The 17,578-nt window shown below is 39.7% G+C and overlaps 1 protein-coding gene across 3 annotated transcripts in view; it reads left to right on the top strand.

Annotated features, from left to right (window-relative positions):
* Positions 1–17,578, top strand: part of LOC126188841 (uncharacterized) — a 178,828-nt gene that overhangs the window by 132,409 nt on the left and 28,841 nt on the right. For 2 of the 3 annotated variants that reach the window (XM_049930459.1, XM_049930458.1), the window contains exon 7: positions 7,797–8,975. The exons of the other annotated variant lie outside the window; for it this stretch is intronic. In XM_049930459.1, coding sequence (XP_049786416.1) covers positions 7,797–8,975 — 1,179 coding nt within the window. The remainder of the gene's footprint in view (positions 1–7,796; positions 8,976–17,578) is intronic. 3 annotated transcript variants of the gene reach the window in all.

Raw genomic sequence — 17,578 nt, forward strand, 5'->3', positions numbered from 1 at the left:
ATGAGTCACAGCTTAACAACAAATGGCAACTCTACATATACCTCTACATCCATATCCACATCCACATCCACATCCACATGCACATCCACATACATACTCCACAAGCCATTATGCTGTGCGTAGCAGAGGATACCTTGTACCACTGCTATTCATTCCCTTCCATGTTCCACTTGCTAATGGAGTGAGGGAAAAACAACTGTATATATGCCTCTCTATGAGCCCTAATTTCTCTCTTACTTTATCTTTTCAGTCTTTATGCAATACGTACATTGGTGACAGTAGAATCATTCTGCAGTCAAGTCATAAATGCCAGTTCTCTAAACTCAGTACTGTTTTGCAAAAATAATGTCTTCCCTCTAGGGATTCTCATTTGAGCTCATGGAACATTTTCATAATAGTCACATGTTGAACAAACCTATGAGAAATACATCTAGAAACAGCACTCCATAAGGCACAACTGGTTTAAAACTCCCTATCTATGTGATTCGTAAGTGGAATGACTTTAAAAATCACTTTAGAAACCACCGAAATTGCCTTTCAGATATGAATGTAGTTTTGAAAGTGCCCTTTCAAAATTGACTGGTATATTGATACTGTATTTGACAGAGTTTCATATATCTGTACAGGGAGCATTATGAAATGAAATGTACGTAGTGTGAATGTACACTCACATTCAAGCAGAACACAACAAAGTTTATATTAATCAGCCATCTTCCAATGGTACATACTCTGAAACTATTCATTGTCCACACTGCAACAGATGGTACCTGACAGTGTTAACTACATAGGTAGCAAGGCTAGTTCAGAGCTCTGTACCACGAACTAGGAAAACACTCACCTATATTCTGGAAATCCTTCATTCAAAATAACCACTTATGTGGCCGTAACTAATTCGCAATTGTTAACAATTTTACGAGTATGTTCAGAATAACTCAAACCATATTGGAATAAAATAGGAATATTACCACTTTCTGCACAACATGATTTATGTTACAGTATGGCACTGTCTAGCTGTTCATGTGGTTCCCGACACACACTGACTGCCTCTTGTTCATGCTGGTGACAATGACCACCTCTGGCAACAATGTCTCAAATCAAATTACAAGCAATGGCATGCAGCTTAAATGTTCAAATATTGTGTAAGATGAGATTACTTTATGCTTATAGCTTCTACCAATATTTTACAGAAGCATTTTGGCAGATCACTGCCTTGGCTTCTTAAGTGGAGCTAAATTATTTGAAATCTGCAGATTTCAAAACAAAATGCTGTCTTCATGTAATTTTGAAGTATTCATTTTGCAGTATTTTATGCAGGCATCACAAATGTACATTTTTAATAAATGAAAAGCCCAAAATTGTGGCTGCTCATTTATAAATATGAAGTTGTTCTACCGAGTACTAATGGAAGGTTCAGTTAGCACAACTGTATTTTAATATACACTGATGTTTGGAAGCGAAGGAACTCCCTTGGTTTTTCAGTCAATTTTATCAACTGTATATTTAGGATTTCCCCCCAACAACTCTTATTGTGTATAGTCCAGAACTATATGTGTTCCTGAAAAGATTGATATAGATGAGTTATCATCATAGTGAAAAATTTATCATCTAAACTGATTCTCTTAGTGCATACAAGCAGTACAACACATGTAACTTGCAGAGGAAGTAGAGAAGTTATCATCATAGTGAACAATTTATCATCTAAACTGATTCTCTTAGTGCATACAAGCAGTACAACGCATGTAACTTGCAGAGGAAGTGACAAAAACACAAGGTATTCCTCAGCAGCTTTAACAACAGGGAAAATCTATATCTCACTTGTGGCTATGAGGCCTATGCAGGGGTCATCATATGACACAATGTGCCAGTTACCTAACAGTCTGCAGCCTCACTTCAGAGATGGAGAGCCATTTGACAGTGGGTGGGAAACTGGCAGGCAGTAGAGGACAGTAGGCAGCAGTCTGGCCATAGCATACAGATCAATCTTTATGGCCGGGTGAATTAGTTTTTCATCTGCCTTCAAATCAGGTACTTTCCTTTTATGCACAGTTCATACTCCATGTCCTCCTGCTCCATCCATCTGTGATGTATGTGTCACTGCACATTAACAGCATTTTATATTTTGATTAGAAGGCAGAAGCAGTTTGAAGTGGGGGATCTACTTACTGTTTTAGTTGACAGGAACAAGTGCGGTAAAACTTTAAAAAGTTTGTTTACTTTCTGGCGTCCAGCCCAAACTTTTAGACTAGAAGCTTGGTGTGATGCGGAGTGGTTGGCTCATCTCCAATTTATGTGCTTAGCAAACCAAATCTTCCATTTCTGTCCTTTACCTACTTGTTTTCCTTTCTCATGCAGATTGGTTTTGCAATGTACTAATGTACAGTTAATGTCAAATTGTCTAAGGATTGTTGCGAACTACATCCACTCCCTTACACTCCTCATGATTACCTTAATCTGTCCTGTGCTAAAATGCCTCTTTCTTCTCAGAGACATCTCAGTGTAGTCATTGATTAACCATCTCCAGCTGCCCAGGTGTCATATAAGAGCACTTTTCCTCTTCTTCTGGCCTTGTATAGATTTTCTCTCCCAGCGTTGTGCCACTACTTTCATCTTCCTTCCAGATCCTATTTTGTTTGAGTGATCAGCTGTCTCTTGGGACAGCCTCTAGGTCTCACTTTCACATTCTTTTTCAAGTCATTTGCTCCCTGTTCTAGTTTCATCTATCCTCTTTAGTGACTGCTTTGCATCTTGATGGATATTTTCTGGTATTATAGAGCATCAACCTCAAGAACTTCACTTCTACAGCCTGGAGAGTACCACTGTGTTTGCTATAACTGATAGTTCGGGTTAGGGGCATAAATAGTTGCAATAAATTACTCCTGTCTTGGTTGCCAATATTTCTTTTTCTTTTTATGTTTTATGATGTGTTTCATTCTTAGGACCATAACTTCTGTGCTTGAAAATATAACATGAGAAAAGTGGAAAACAATTTTCTGTACAATGACACAATATACAAAAAGTAACATAAGATGAAGTGGAGAAACAATTATCTGTACATAACGCAGTGAGTTGAGATATATATCTTTATGGATACATAGTATCTAGTCAGTTGTGAATGTTCTTTCTTAACAGGAGTTGTCAAACTCACTCCTGCAATTATGCATATTACTAAGTAAACATCTTTTGCGATGAAGTGCTATAATAAGCACTATCTATACTAGCTCACAAAATATCTGTTGCATGTGAATGCCTAATTACACTTAATGTTAGCTACATAATTTGTATTGATTCATATGTACGTGTCTGTCGCCATCTTTCAAAATGTGATCCATTATTTAAGCATAGAATACAACATAACAGCTTATAAATTAATTGTAATTAAGCATTCATGTGTGTCAGATATTTTGTGATCTGGTATAAATGTTGCCTCTAAGTTGTTTACTGTGTTATGCTGAATGTAATGAGCAGTTTTGGCCACTGATATTAAGGAAGAATGTTAACATTTGACTAGATACTATGTACCAATTAAGGTATGAACTCAACTCATTGTGTCATGTACAATTACTTCTTCAACTAGCCTTTTATTACATTTACCATATTGCATCATTGTACCCAAAGTTGTTTTCCCACATTGCTCATGCTATATTTTGTACCAAAGATCTGATGATGCTGGGGGCAAAACGCGTCATAAAGAGTAAAAAATTAAAAGGAATATTGGTAACCAAGACGAGCAATTTATTAGTGCTAAATGTGGTTGCAGATTCCCTAGACGTAAAAAATATGGCTGATAATGGTTTTTCTTGGCTCGTAAGGGGATTTGGATGTCCCACAGGAGACTTACAGCTTGGTGGTAAAAATGAGCTCCTACTGAAGGTCATCTAATTTTTAGCTGCAATCCATCCTCATTGATATTCATTGCTAATTCTTATCTATCAGCTGGCATCACAACTGTTTGTGTGTATCATCATGAATTTCGTGATACCTTTCTTTTGGATTTCTACAAACACCATCTGTCCAAAAGGTTTTGACACTGATTTTATTCCTGCGGTATAACCCAATTCAACACAGTAACTATAGTGGCAGTGTGAACTTATGATCTTACAAGTAAGCAACAGATGTGATTTGACCAGTCATTTATGAGCAGACAGTGTTAAGTAATGGTCATGTGGCCGTAGTGTCTCTGTGTTGTGTCACAAATTGTAACAGAGCATCATCTCTAAATCAAATGTTAAAGACATTCTCTGGAATGTTTTTAAGAAAAGAAAAGTGCACGCAAAGTTTGTCTCGCACACTTAAAGTTCTGAACAATAACAATGCATGGACGCATGCTGTGACTTGATAGAAATGCAAAATGCAGTCAGTATTTTTTAGAAAAAAGTAATCACAGGTGATGAGGCAACTGTTATGAATACAATCCTACATAAAATGTCAGAGGGCAAAGTTTCACATGAATGGTCAATGTTTTGATGACAAAACCAACATTCAAGTCATTGTAACATGCGATTTGGAGTACATCCTGAAGAAAGCCTTTTCCGACAGTTTCATAGGGATGTATAAATCTTCTATGCGCTGCATGCAATTTAGGGGAGACTATGAGAAACAACTGAAGCACTAAAACCATCATCTATTTTTTAATTAATCCAATCTCAAAAACTGGGTAGATACCTCAACATCATTATTTATGCTAGCATATCTTTGTTTTACGGGTAGCAGAGGCTGTGTGGCATGGACTGGGCAGTTTTTTTTAGGTAGGAGGGTCTCGGCTAAACACGGAAAAGGCTTCAGTTTCAAAGGGTGCAGGTTGAGCACAGGAAGAACATAGATCCAGGAGCCATTGATATAACAGTTGTAAATTGTCATAGGTATGTTGGGAAAGTACCAGAGCTGCAAGTGCTGATATAGGGCACTGATGCTCGAATCATTGTAGGCACTGAAAGCTGGCTAAAGCTGGAGACAAGTTCAGCCAAATTTTTGTGAAGAACCTAATAGTGTTCAGAAAGGATAGGCTAAACACAGTTAGCGGTGGCAAGTTTGTTGTTGTTAGAAGTAGTTTATTTTGTAGCAAAATTAAAATAGATAGCTCCAATGAGTTGGTATGGGCAGAAGTCATTCTTGGCAACCAGAATAAAATAATAGTTGGATCCTTTTTCCGACCTCCCATCACAGATGACAAGTTCAGCCAAATTTTTGTGAAGAACCTAATAGTGTTCAGAAAGGATAGGCTAAACACAGTTAGCGGTGGCAAGTTTGTTGTTGTTAGAAGTAGTTTATTTTGTAGCAAAATTAAAATAGATAGCTCCAATGAGTTGGTATGGGCAGAAGTCATTCTTGGCAACCAGAATAAAATAATAGTTGGATCCTTTTTCCGACCTCCCATCACAGATGACTAATTTACCCTTTATATATTGGCAAAAATACATATTTAAATCCAGAGGAATGCATAAAAAATCATCCGAAATTGTGCTAACCACAGTCTCTGAAAATTATTTCGAGTATTTAGTTCATGAGCCCACACAAATAGTAAACAGTTGTGAAAACACTCTTGAGCTCTTAGCAACAAATAATCCTGAGCTAACAACAAGCATCAAAATGGATACAGGGATTAGTGAATACAAGTTGGTCATAGAATGACACCCAAATCGTCCAAAAATAAACAAAAATATACTTTTTCAGAAAAGCAGATAAAAATTCATCAAAGGAATAGTATTGAAAGCAATTGAGAGATTTGTACCAAATAAATGAACAAATGATGGAACTGATCCCCATTGGGACACAAAACGGGTCAGAACAGTGTTGCAGAAACAATGAAAACAGCACGCCAAATTTAAACAAATGCAAAATCTCAAAGATTGGCAATTATTTACAGAAGCTCAAAATTCAGTGCGGACTTCAATGCATGTTATAATAGTTTACACAATGAAACTTTGTCTCAAAACCTGGCAGAAAATCTAGAGAGATTCTGGTCATATGTAAAGTATGCTAGCGACAAAACACAATCAAAGAAATACTATCAGCAGCAGTGCTGCCAAAGCAGAGTTACTGAATACACCCTTCCAAATTGCTTCATCAAAGAAGACAAAGTAAATATTTCAGAATTTGAATCAAGAACTATTGTCAACATGAGTGACTTAGAAAGAGATATCCTCGGAGTAGTGAAGCCACTTAAATCACTTAATAAAAGCAAGTCTTTGGGTCCAGGCTGTATACCAGTTAGGTATGCTGATGCAATAGCTCCACACTTAATAATCATATACAATCACTCGATCGACGAAAGATCAGTACCCAAAGACTGGAAAGTTGTGTATGTCACATCAATATTCAAGAAAGGTAGTAAGAGTAATCCACTAAATTACATGCCCATATCATTGACGTTGATATGCAGCAGGATTTTGGAACATGTATTGTGTTCAAACATTATGAATTTCCTCAAAGAGAATGGTCTATTGACACACAGTCAATATGGAGTTAGAAAACGTCATTTTTGTGAACACAACTAGCTCTTTATACACATGAAGTGTTGAGTGATATTGGCAAGGGGTTTCAAATTGATTCTGTATTTCTCGAGTTGCAGAAAGTTTTTGACACTGTACAATACAAGCAGATTGTAGTGAAATTGTGTGCTTATGGAATGTCATCTCGGTTATGTGACTGGAATCATGATTTGCTGTCAGAGAGGTCACTGTTCGTAGTAGCTGGCAGAAAGCCATAGAGTAAAACAAAAGTTATTTCTGGTGTACCCCATGGTAGTATTATAGACCATCTGCTGTTTCATATCTATATAAGCAATTTAGGAGACAATCTGTGCAGCTGTCTTGGGTTGTTTGCAGTGCTGTCGTTCATCGTCTAGTTAACTCATCAGAAGATCAAATCAAATTGCAAAAGATTTTGAAAAGATATGTGTATGGTGCAAAAATTGGCAATTGACCCCAAATAATGAAAAGTGTAAGGTCATCCAGATGAGTGCTAAAAGGAACCCATTAATCTTTGGTTACACAATAAATCTAAAGGCCATAAATTCAACTAAATAGCTAGGAATCATGAACAACTTAAATTGGAAAGAACACACAGAAAATGTGTGGATGGCAAATCAAAGACTGTATTTTATTGGTGGAACACACAGAAAATGTAACAGATCTACTGCAGAGACAGACATTATGCTTGTCCATCCTCTTTTAGAGTACTGCTGCACGGTCTGGGATCCATACCAGGTAGGATTAACAGAATACATTGAGTAAGTTCAACGAGGAGCAGCACGTTTTGTATTATCGTGAAAAGGGGAGAGAGTGTCACAAGCACGATAAAGGATTTGGGGTAGGCATCATTAAAACACAGGTGTTTCTCGCTGCGGCAGGATCTTCTCACGAAATTGTCATCGTCAACTTTCTCCTCTGAATGCGAAAATATTTTGTTGATGCTGACCTACATAGGGAGAAATGATCATCATCATAAAATAAGGGAAATCAGAGGTTGCGCGGAAAGATATATGTGTTTGTTTTTTGTGCGCTCTATTTGAGATTGGAATAATGGAGAATTATTGTGAACATGGTTCAATGAACCCTCTGCCAGGCACTTAAATGTTTTGCAGAGTATCGATGTAGATGTGTCTTTATTCAGTGACTACAACTAAAGATTGTAATTCTGAGCTCCTATACACGTAATGACCAGTACTTTCATTAGCATACGTTTAATGTGAGCAAGCACATCCATTCTACCAAGTTACATTTAGAAATAACAAACTGATGACTCTATTTTCATAGTCTCTACTAATATTTGATAAATTATGTTTTATTCTGTTTCAGAATCAAGCTAAGATTGTTGGTTATAACAAAGAACAAGATGCCTCAGAAGTAGCAGCAGCCAGCATGAAAACAGAAATTATAAATAGCAGTGGGGCAACTAGTCACACAATAAAGTTACATCATGATTTAGAATATGAACCCAAAGAGATTGGGAGCCCTGTTAATGCTGGGAAAAACTCCTCCTTTCCAATTATAGATGCAGGAACACACTGCCAAAATGAAACCATATTAACACATGACAAATATGTTAAACATCCATCTTCAACTAACAAACTGGCTGCAGCTCATCTGCAGGTTGTCACTACTCACTGGAAATTTGGTAACATCAAAGTTTCTACGAACAGAAACTTAGACACATTTGATATAAGTAAAGCTGCAATTCACAGACAGTGTTCAGCTTGTAATGTCCATGTACATAAGGTGCCTGTAGACTACAAGGAAAAAAATGCCGTGGCAAAACCTCAGGCATGTGAGTTACCGTTGACCGTTAGCTCTTACAGTGCACTCACTCATGATACTTGCACAGTAAGACAGAATTACAAGTTGCCTGATAAAATGAGTGTGTGTAGTAAAATAACTGCAGATGTTGCGATCAAACGTAAAAGGCGGCACAATCAAAATGAAAGCGAAATTTGTGAGTTACCGAAGAAGAAAAGAGTGACAAGTGCAGGTATAGCCCCAGTAATTTTGGGACCTCCAAGTTTCCAAGAATTCAGCCCTTATCACGAAGGTGTGATGTCACTATTCAATGCCTTGAAAACATTTCAAAATATTCTTGGTGGAGCTGAAGGTAGAAACGAAGTAGAATCAAATCTTACAGATCTTGGTGAAAATTTGGAGAATTGGCTTACGTATCAAAGTAGTCTTTCAAGATTAAGGGCTGTGCCTAGGGTTAATAGTGACAAAAAATTGAGAGAGATACGTAGATATATAATACGATATTTAAGAAACAGAAATGCAAATATGGCATTTTCCCAACAAAATGAAAAACTTTTATGTTCTTCTCCGGATTTGCGGATTTGTGATACACATTCTGACCATCACACTAAAAGAGCACTTATTATGAGGTCAGAAGAAAATGAAATTATAATGCACGATTTATCCAAAGAATCTTGGCGGAGCACTCTTGGTAAAATTGGAGGAGGATGCTACAAAAATTCATCAGCAGTACAAATGAAGGTATAAAACATAAAGCTTTATCCTACATGTAACATTAACATACAGGGGCAAGAAAAAACCTTCTCAGCCTGGCAGAGAAATCATTCTTTTTTAGGTAAAAGATATTCTTATTTTTCGACATAATCCATTTTAGCTCAGTGCTTCCAGTAGATAGATATCTTTGACTTGTGATTCTGCAAGGTCTTCAAAATACCCATCTACCCAACATTCCTTTTTGGGACAGCATGACCAACTACCATATGCAGCTTTGGTTGGGTTTTTGTTTCTGATCTTGCACAGTAAAAAAATAAGGGCAAAAGATTAGTTGGAGTCTTCGTAAAATAACCTGTACATTTTTTAGAGACTTTTGGCATTTGCAGAAGCACTTGGCAGCACTCCTCTTCCATAAAGTTTTCTCATACTTAATTATTAATGTAAAAGATACCAGACTCTTTCTTCTTATGCCTGTGACATCAGTGATTTTCTAAAACTCTAATAATTGATCTTCTATACCATATTGTGCAATCTCGTGATAGTTCATTTGTGACTGCTGTTATAGCACATCCCTGTGGATCATCAAGACAAATATATACACATTTTAATTAAGTAAACCTTTTTAAACTTTAGCCAACTTTGGATGAATATCCATTGGCAACAAATTTTCAAAAACAAGGACTTTTATGTAAGAGCATGATATTCCAGTTAATCCATTTGAACAAATAAAACACACAACACAGCTGCATTAAAAAACCATAAAAACAATACTATTCCACTGATATGTGTGAATTTCAAAAAGTTTACAAAAATAATATTTCATTGTTATCAACATCCAGGATGTGAAATCATTCTCCTTGCCCCTGTAGATATTTGTGATACATCTGTGCTAGGCAATTAGAGTAAAGGTAAGTTGTAGTGTGATTAAATAATTTGCAAATTATTCAGTTTTTTCAATATTTTAAGGTATACACATTCTGGAAACAAAAACCAATATAATGAAACTATTTGTTGTGGTATGTATTAAACTATGGTTCTTGTAATCATGTAAATAGAAAAAATAAGGAGCACAGTATTAAGTTGCTACAGTTTGTGGGAAAAACACAGTAATGGTTTTGTGAACAATGATGGACGCAATAGTGCTTACTTTACATGTACTGGAATTGTTGCCTTGGAAAATGCATTGTTCACAGCTTCACCCTAATGTTAATGAAATGATGTGTTTTGATCTGACATACATGTGTTAGTGATGACTGCTACCCATACCATTGGTTAATTCACGCAGGCCTATGTTATTAATTTAGAGGCTAAGGAAAGGCTTTTTTTATATATATATAAGTAGCAAGTAAATGAAGAAAATATATCAAAAATATAACTAAAGACAAATAAAAAGTCTTCTTTCTAGGAAATGTCATAGAAAACATACAGTGATAGATAAAATCCCTCCAGAGTTGGGGGACACAGAGAAGAGTGGATTGCATGCGAAAAAAATGTGCTATTGACAATTTTGCATCACAACTTTTGTAAAAAGTCACCTGCTGTAACTATTGCACCTCACTGCAAAGCTATAGTTAGGGAATATTTGTGTGAATTCAAAGTTGGGAGATAAATGGAGCACATCTTAGAAGTGAAGGCCAAATAGATAAAAAGTACGTAATCATTGAATTGAATTGGATAGATAAAAAATCTACTCATCAAGTGGCTGCAGAACACACACATAAAAGATCGTTGTGACTGGCAAGCTTTCAGAGCCAGTGGCTCCTTCTTCAGGCAGAAAGGTTGAAGGGAAAGGAAGAAGGGTGAAGGAAAAGGACTGGAGAGGTCTAGGAAAAGGGGTAGATTTTGGGAAACTCGCCCAGAACCACAGGTCAAGGGAGACTTACTGTACGGTATGAGAAGGAAAGTCTGATTGTTGGGGACTGCATTGGACGAGATTTGAAAACCTGAGATACTGATCTTCGGCCTGACATGGCTGCTTGTCCTGTTCCAGAGGTTGCCCCTCAGTCTGCAAGATCCAGGCGGTCGCAGAGGTTGGGCTTACTGGTAGTTGGGAGCTCCAACGTCAGGCGCGTAATGGGGCCCCTTAGGGATATAGCAGCAAGGGAGCCATGAAGGGTACAGTGTGCACCCATCTGCAGGTGGTTGCTCATGTCGGCACCAATGGTGTCTGTCGCTATGGATCGGAGGAAATCCTCTCTGGCTTCCGGCGGCTATCTGATTTGGTGAAGACTGCCAGTCTCGCTAGCGGGATGAAAGCAGAGCTCACCATTTGCAGCATCGTCGACAGGACTGACTGCAGACCTTTGGTACAGAGCCGAGTGGAGGGTCTGAATCAGAGGCTGAGACGGTTCTGCGACCGTGTGGGCTGCAGATTCCTCGACTTGCGCCATAGGGTGGTGGGGTTTCGGGTTCCGCTGGATAGGTCAGGAGTCCACTACACGCAACAAGCGGCTACACGGGTAGCAGGGGTTGTGTGGCGTGGGCTGGGCGGTTTTTTAGGTTAGATGGCCTCGGGCAAGTACAGAAAGGGCAACAGCTTCAACGGGTGCGGGGCAAAGTCAGGACATGCGGGGGCCAAGCAGCAATCGGTATTGTAATTATAAACTGTCGAAGCTGCGTTGGTAAAGTACCGGAACTTGAAGCGCTGATAGAAAGCACCGAAGCTGAAATCGTTATAGGTACAGAAAGCTGGCTGAAGCCAGAGATAAATTCTGCCGAAATTTTTACAAAGGTACAGACGGTGTTTAGAAAGGATAGATTGCATGCAACCGGTGGTGGAGTGTTCGTCGCTGTTAGTAGTAGTTTATCCTGTAGTGAAGTAGAAGTGGATTGTTCCTGTGAATTATTATGGGTGGAGGTTACACTCAACAACCGAGCTAGGTTAATAATTGGCTCCTTTTACCGACCCCCCGACTCAGCAGCATTAGTGGCAGAATAACTGAGAGAAAATTTGGAATACATTTCACATAAATTTTCTCAGCATGTTATAGTCTTAGGTGGAGATTTCAATTTACCAGATATAGACTGGGACACTCAGATGTTTAGGACGGGTGGTAGGGACAGAGCATCGAGTGACATTATACTGAGTACACTATCCGAAAATTACCTTGAGCAATTAAACAGAGAACCGACTCGTGGAGATAACATCTTGGACCTACTGATAACAAACAGACCCGAACTTTTCGACTCTGTATGTGCAGAACAGGGAATCAGTGATCATAAGGCCGATGCAGCGTCCCTGAATATGGAGGTTAATAGGAATATAAAAAAAGGGAGGAAGGTTTATCTGTTTAGCAAGAGTAATAGAAGGCAGATTTCAGACTCCCTAACAGATCAAAGCGAAAATTTCTGTTCCGACACTGACAATGTTGAGTGTTTATGGAAAAAGTTCAAGGCAATCGTAAAATGCGTTTTAGACAGGTACGTGCCAAGTAAAACTGTGAGGGACGGGAAAAACCCACCGTGGTACAACAACAAAGTTAGGAAACTACTGCGAAAGCATAGAGAGCTTCACTCCAAGTTTAAACGCAGCCAAAACCTCTCAGACAAACAGAAGCTAAACGATGTCAAAGTTAGCGTAAGGAGGGCCATGCGTGAAGAGTTCAGTGAATTCGAAAGTAAAATTCTATGTACCAACTTGACAGAAAACCCTAGGAAGTTCTGGTCTTACGTTAAATCAGTAAGTGGATCGAAACAGCATATCCAGACACTCTGGGACGATGATGGCACTGAAACAGAGGACGACACGCGTAAAGCTGAAATACTAAACACCTTTTTCCAAAGCTGTTTCACAGAGGAAGACCGCACTGCAGTTCCTTCTCTAAATCTTCGCACAAACGAAAAAATGGCTGACATCGAAATAAGTGTCCAAGGAATAGAAAAGCAACTGGAATCACTTAACAGAGGAAAGTCCAATGGACCTGATGGGATACCAATTCGATTCTACACAGAGTACGCGAAAGAACTTGCCCCCCTTCTAACAGCCGTGTACCGCAAGTCTCTAGAGGAACGGAAGGTTCCAAATGATTGGAAAAGAGCACAGGTAGTCCCAGTTTTCAAGAAGGGTCGTCGAGCAGATGCGCAAAACTATAGACCTATATCTCTGACGTCGATCTGTTGTAGAATTTTAGAACATGTTTTTTGCTCGAGTATCATGTCGTTTTTGGAAACTCAGAATCTACTATGTAGGAATCAACATGGATTCCGGAAACAGCGATCGTGTGAGACCCAACTCGCTTTATTTGTTCATGAGACCCAGAAAACATTAGATACAGGCTCCCAGGTAGATGCTATTTTTCTTGACTTCCGGAAGGCGTTCGATACAGTTCTGCACTGTCGCCTGATAAACAAAGTAAGAGCCTATGGAATATCAGACCAGCAGTGTGGCTGGATTGAAGAGTTTTTAGCAAACAGAACACAGCATGTTGTTATCAACGGAGAGACGTCTACAGACGTTAAAGTAACCTCTGGCGTGCCACAGGGGAGTGTTATGGGACCATTGCTTTTCACAATATATATAAATGACCTAGTAGATAGTGTCAGAAGTTCCATGCGGCTTTTCGCGGATGATGCTGTAGTATACAGAGAAGTTGCAGAATTAGAAAATTGTAGCGAAATGCAGGAAGATCTGCAGCGGATAGGCACTTGGTGCAGGGAGTGGCAACTGACCCTTAACATAGACAAATGTAATGTATTGCGAATACATAGAAAGAAGGATCCTTTATTGTATGATTATATGATAGCGGAACAAACACTGGTAGCAGTTACTTCTGTAATTTGAAGTGGAATGATCATATAAAATTAATTGTTGGTAAGGCGGGTACCAGGTTGAGATTCATTGGGAGAGTCCTTAGAAAATGTAGTCCATCAACAAAGGAGGTGGCTTACAAAACACTCGTTCGACCTATACTTGAGTATTGCTCATCAGTGTGGGATCCGTACCAGATCGGGTTGACGGAGGAGATAGAGAAGATCCAAAGGAGAGCGGCGCGTTTCGTCACAGGGTTATTTGGTAACCGTGATAGCGTTACGGAGATGTTTAACAAACTCAAGTGGCAGACTCTGCAAGAGAGGCGCTCTGCATCGCGGTGTAGCTTGCTCGCCAGGTTTCGAGAGGGTGCGTTTCTGGATGAGGTATCGAATATATTGCTTCCCCCGGCTTATACCTCCCGAGGAGATCACGAATGTAAAATTAGAGAGATTAGAGCGCGCACGGAGGCTTTCAGACAGTCGTTCTTCCCGCGAACCATACGCGACTGGAACAGGAAATGGAGGTAATGACAGTGGCACGTAAAGTGCCCTCCGCCACACACTGTTGGGTGGCTTGCGGAGTATAAATGTAGATGTAGATGTAGAGCTTAAAAGTTGGAAGATAGTGTAATATGCAAAACAGAGATTACTACTGAAACATCTTGCACGAGTTAATAAGAGTGGAAAGCTAAGTGCATTTTACATAACAAAGGTGGGAGGGGGCCGGTGAAAATTAGATGGTAAAGACAATTAAATATGTAGGAAACTAAAACGGAGTGAAGCAAAGAGTAGTTACAGTGAAGACAAGATGAGACTTGAGAAATTAATGTAAATTTAGGCCAGGTGGGTGGCGAGAACCAAGGACACATTGTAGTGCTAGTTCCCACCTGCAGAGTTCTGAGAAACTGGTGTCCAGGGGAAGAATCCAGATGGCGTGTGTGATAAAACAGGTGCCGAGGTCACAAATGTCATGTTGTAGAGCACGCTCTGCAACAAGACATTGCAAGTTGCCGGTATACACCCTCTGCCTGTGCTCATTCACCTTTGGTGGTAGCCGTGCTGATGTAGAAGGCTGAACAATGTTTACAGAATAGCTGGTATATGACGTGTTATTTTGCAGATGGCTCTCCCTTTGATAGTATATGTTTTGACAGTTACAAGGCTATTATAGGTGGTGGTAGGAGGGTATATAGAGCAAGTCTTGCAGTGGGGATGATCACAGGGATAGAAGCCATAGGGTACGCAGATGGGTGCAGAAGGAGCATAGGGTCTGACAAGAATATTGCGGTCATTGGGAAGGTGATGGATAGCTATTCTAGGTGTGGTGGGCAAAATTGCAGACAGAACGGATCTCATTTCAGGGTATGATTTTAGGAAGTCATGGCCCTGTCGAAGTAGCTGATTGACACACTCCGGACCAGGATAATACTGAGTCACCACCTGGTGTGCCCCGAAGCTGGAGGGATTAGCAGTACCAGGGTTGGATGTGATGGCCCAGGAAATCTGCTTTTTAATTAGGCTGATGGGGTAATTATGAGCAGTGAAGGCTGAAGTGAGAGTAGTGGTGTATTGGCTGAAGTGAGTGTGGTGCTGTATTGCTGCAAAGAGTCTGCATCCAAACAAATGCATTTGCCTCATATGCCAAGGCTGTATGGGAGGGAATGTTTGACATGGAAAAGATGGCAACTATCAAAATGTAAGTACTGTTGTTTGTTGGTAGGTTTAATGTGGACGGAAGTGGGTAGCTGGCCTTCAGTGAGGACAAGATCAACATCAAGGAAAGTGGCATGGGATTCAGAATAGGACCCTGTGAAATTTAATTTGGATAAGGTTTTCAAAGATTCCAAGAATTTTAGCAGCTCAGCCCCACCAAGAGTCCTTATGGTAAAGATGTCATCAATGTATCAAAATCAAACCAAGGCCTGAAGATGTATGGATCCCAGGAAAGCCCCCTCCAAGCGACCCATGAAAAGTTTGGCATAGGAAGGAGCCGTCCTGGTTCCCATGGCTGTACCCCTAATCTGTTTGTATGTCTGCCCCTCAAAGGTGAAGTAGTTGTTAGCAAGTGTAAAGTTAATTAAGGTGAGTAGGAAGGATATCATAGATTTGGAGTCAGGTAGGTGCTGACTGAGGAAATGTTCAGCAGCAGACAGACCATGTACGTGGGGGATGTTGGTATAGAGGGAGGTGGCATCACTGGTGACAAGGAAGGTGTGTGATGGAAGTGGGACGGGCACAGATTTCAGACAATGTAGGAAATGAAACTTCCTGGCAGATTAAAACTGTGTGCCAGACTGAGACTCGAACTCGGGACCTTTGCCTTTCGCAGGTAAGTGCTCTACCATCTGAGCTACCCAAGCACAACTCACGACCTGTCCTCACAGCTTCAGTTCTGCCAATACCTCATCTCCTACCTTTCAAACTTCACAGAAGCTCTTCTGCAAATCTGTGGCTAAGATATGTCTCCGCAATATGCTCTCTTCCAGGAGTGCTAGTTCTGCAAGGTTCACAGAAGAGCTTCTGTGAAGTTTGGAAGGTAGGAGATGAGGTACTGACAGAACTGAAGCTGTGAGGACAGGTCGGATGAGGTACTGACAGAACTGAAGCTGTGAGGACAGGTGAGTCGTGCTTGGGTAGCTCAGATGGTAGAGCACTTGCCTGCAAAAGGCAAAGGTTGAAAGTTCGAGTCTCGGTCCAGCACATAGTTTTAATGTGCCAGGAAGTTTCATATCAGTGCACACTCCACTGCAGAGTGAAAATCTCATTCTGGATCTAGGAAATGGTTGGTATCTTTGATGTAGGAGGGGAGTCTTTGTACTATGGGTTGCAGGTGTTGATCAACTAAGGCAGATATAAGTTCGGTGGGTGCTTTGAAGCCAGCAACTATAGGACAGCCAGGATGATGGGGTTTGTGGGTCTTAGGAAAAAGGTAAAAGATGGGGTGCATGGTTTGAGTGGGGTGAGAAGTTCTATGGATTGAGGTGTCAGACATTGTAAGGGGCCTTAAAACATATCCTTAGGCCAAACATAATGAGGTGCCTTTAAAGTAATGACGTTCTCCCTAACAATCAGCATGCACCAATAACACTGGTCATACGTAACCAAACTCTTACTTCTCTGACATTACATCCTCAAATCGTGGAACAAGGCAGCCAGTAGATACAAAATTTCTTGACTTACAAAAAGCATTTCACTTGGTATCACATCAAAGCATATTAACAAAATTATGGCCATAAGTAATATCAAATAAAATTTGTAACTGTATTGAGGATTTCTTCATATGGAGGACACAGCATTGATGGAGAGTTCAGATGTAAAAGTAGCTTCACCCATGTTCCAGGGAAGCATACTGGGCCCTAGTAGTTCATGTAGCCTCAGACTATTTACTGGCAACGCACATATTCACAAGGAATTAGTGTCTAAAATACTGCACAAAACATGAAAATTGTAATATCTCATGACTACAATATCAGTTAGTCACAATTGGATTCAGTCAACTCGTATAAATATTAGAATGTGACAATACATAGGGATATGAAATGGAATGATCATATACTCATAGGAACAGGTGGCAGACTTCAGTTCATTGGGTAAGTGCAATCAGTCTACAAAGGAGATTGCTTATAAAACACTCATGTGACAAAGAAGGGCAGCATGAATGATCATGCTCACCCAAGATCATCCTGCAGACATTTATTTAAGGATCTAGGGATATTCACAGTAGCTTCTCAGTATATATACTCTCTTATGAAATTTGTGATTAACAACCAAACCCAATTCAAAAGTAATAGCAGTGTGCATAACTACAATACTAGGAGAAAGGACGATCTTCACTATTCAAGATTAAATCTAACTTTGGCACAGAAAGGGGTGAATTATAC

This window comes from Schistocerca cancellata, chromosome 5, assembly GCF_023864275.1.
Source record: "Schistocerca cancellata isolate TAMUIC-IGC-003103 chromosome 5, iqSchCanc2.1, whole genome shotgun sequence".
Classification (NCBI taxonomy): domain Eukaryota; kingdom Metazoa; phylum Arthropoda; class Insecta; order Orthoptera; family Acrididae; genus Schistocerca; species Schistocerca cancellata.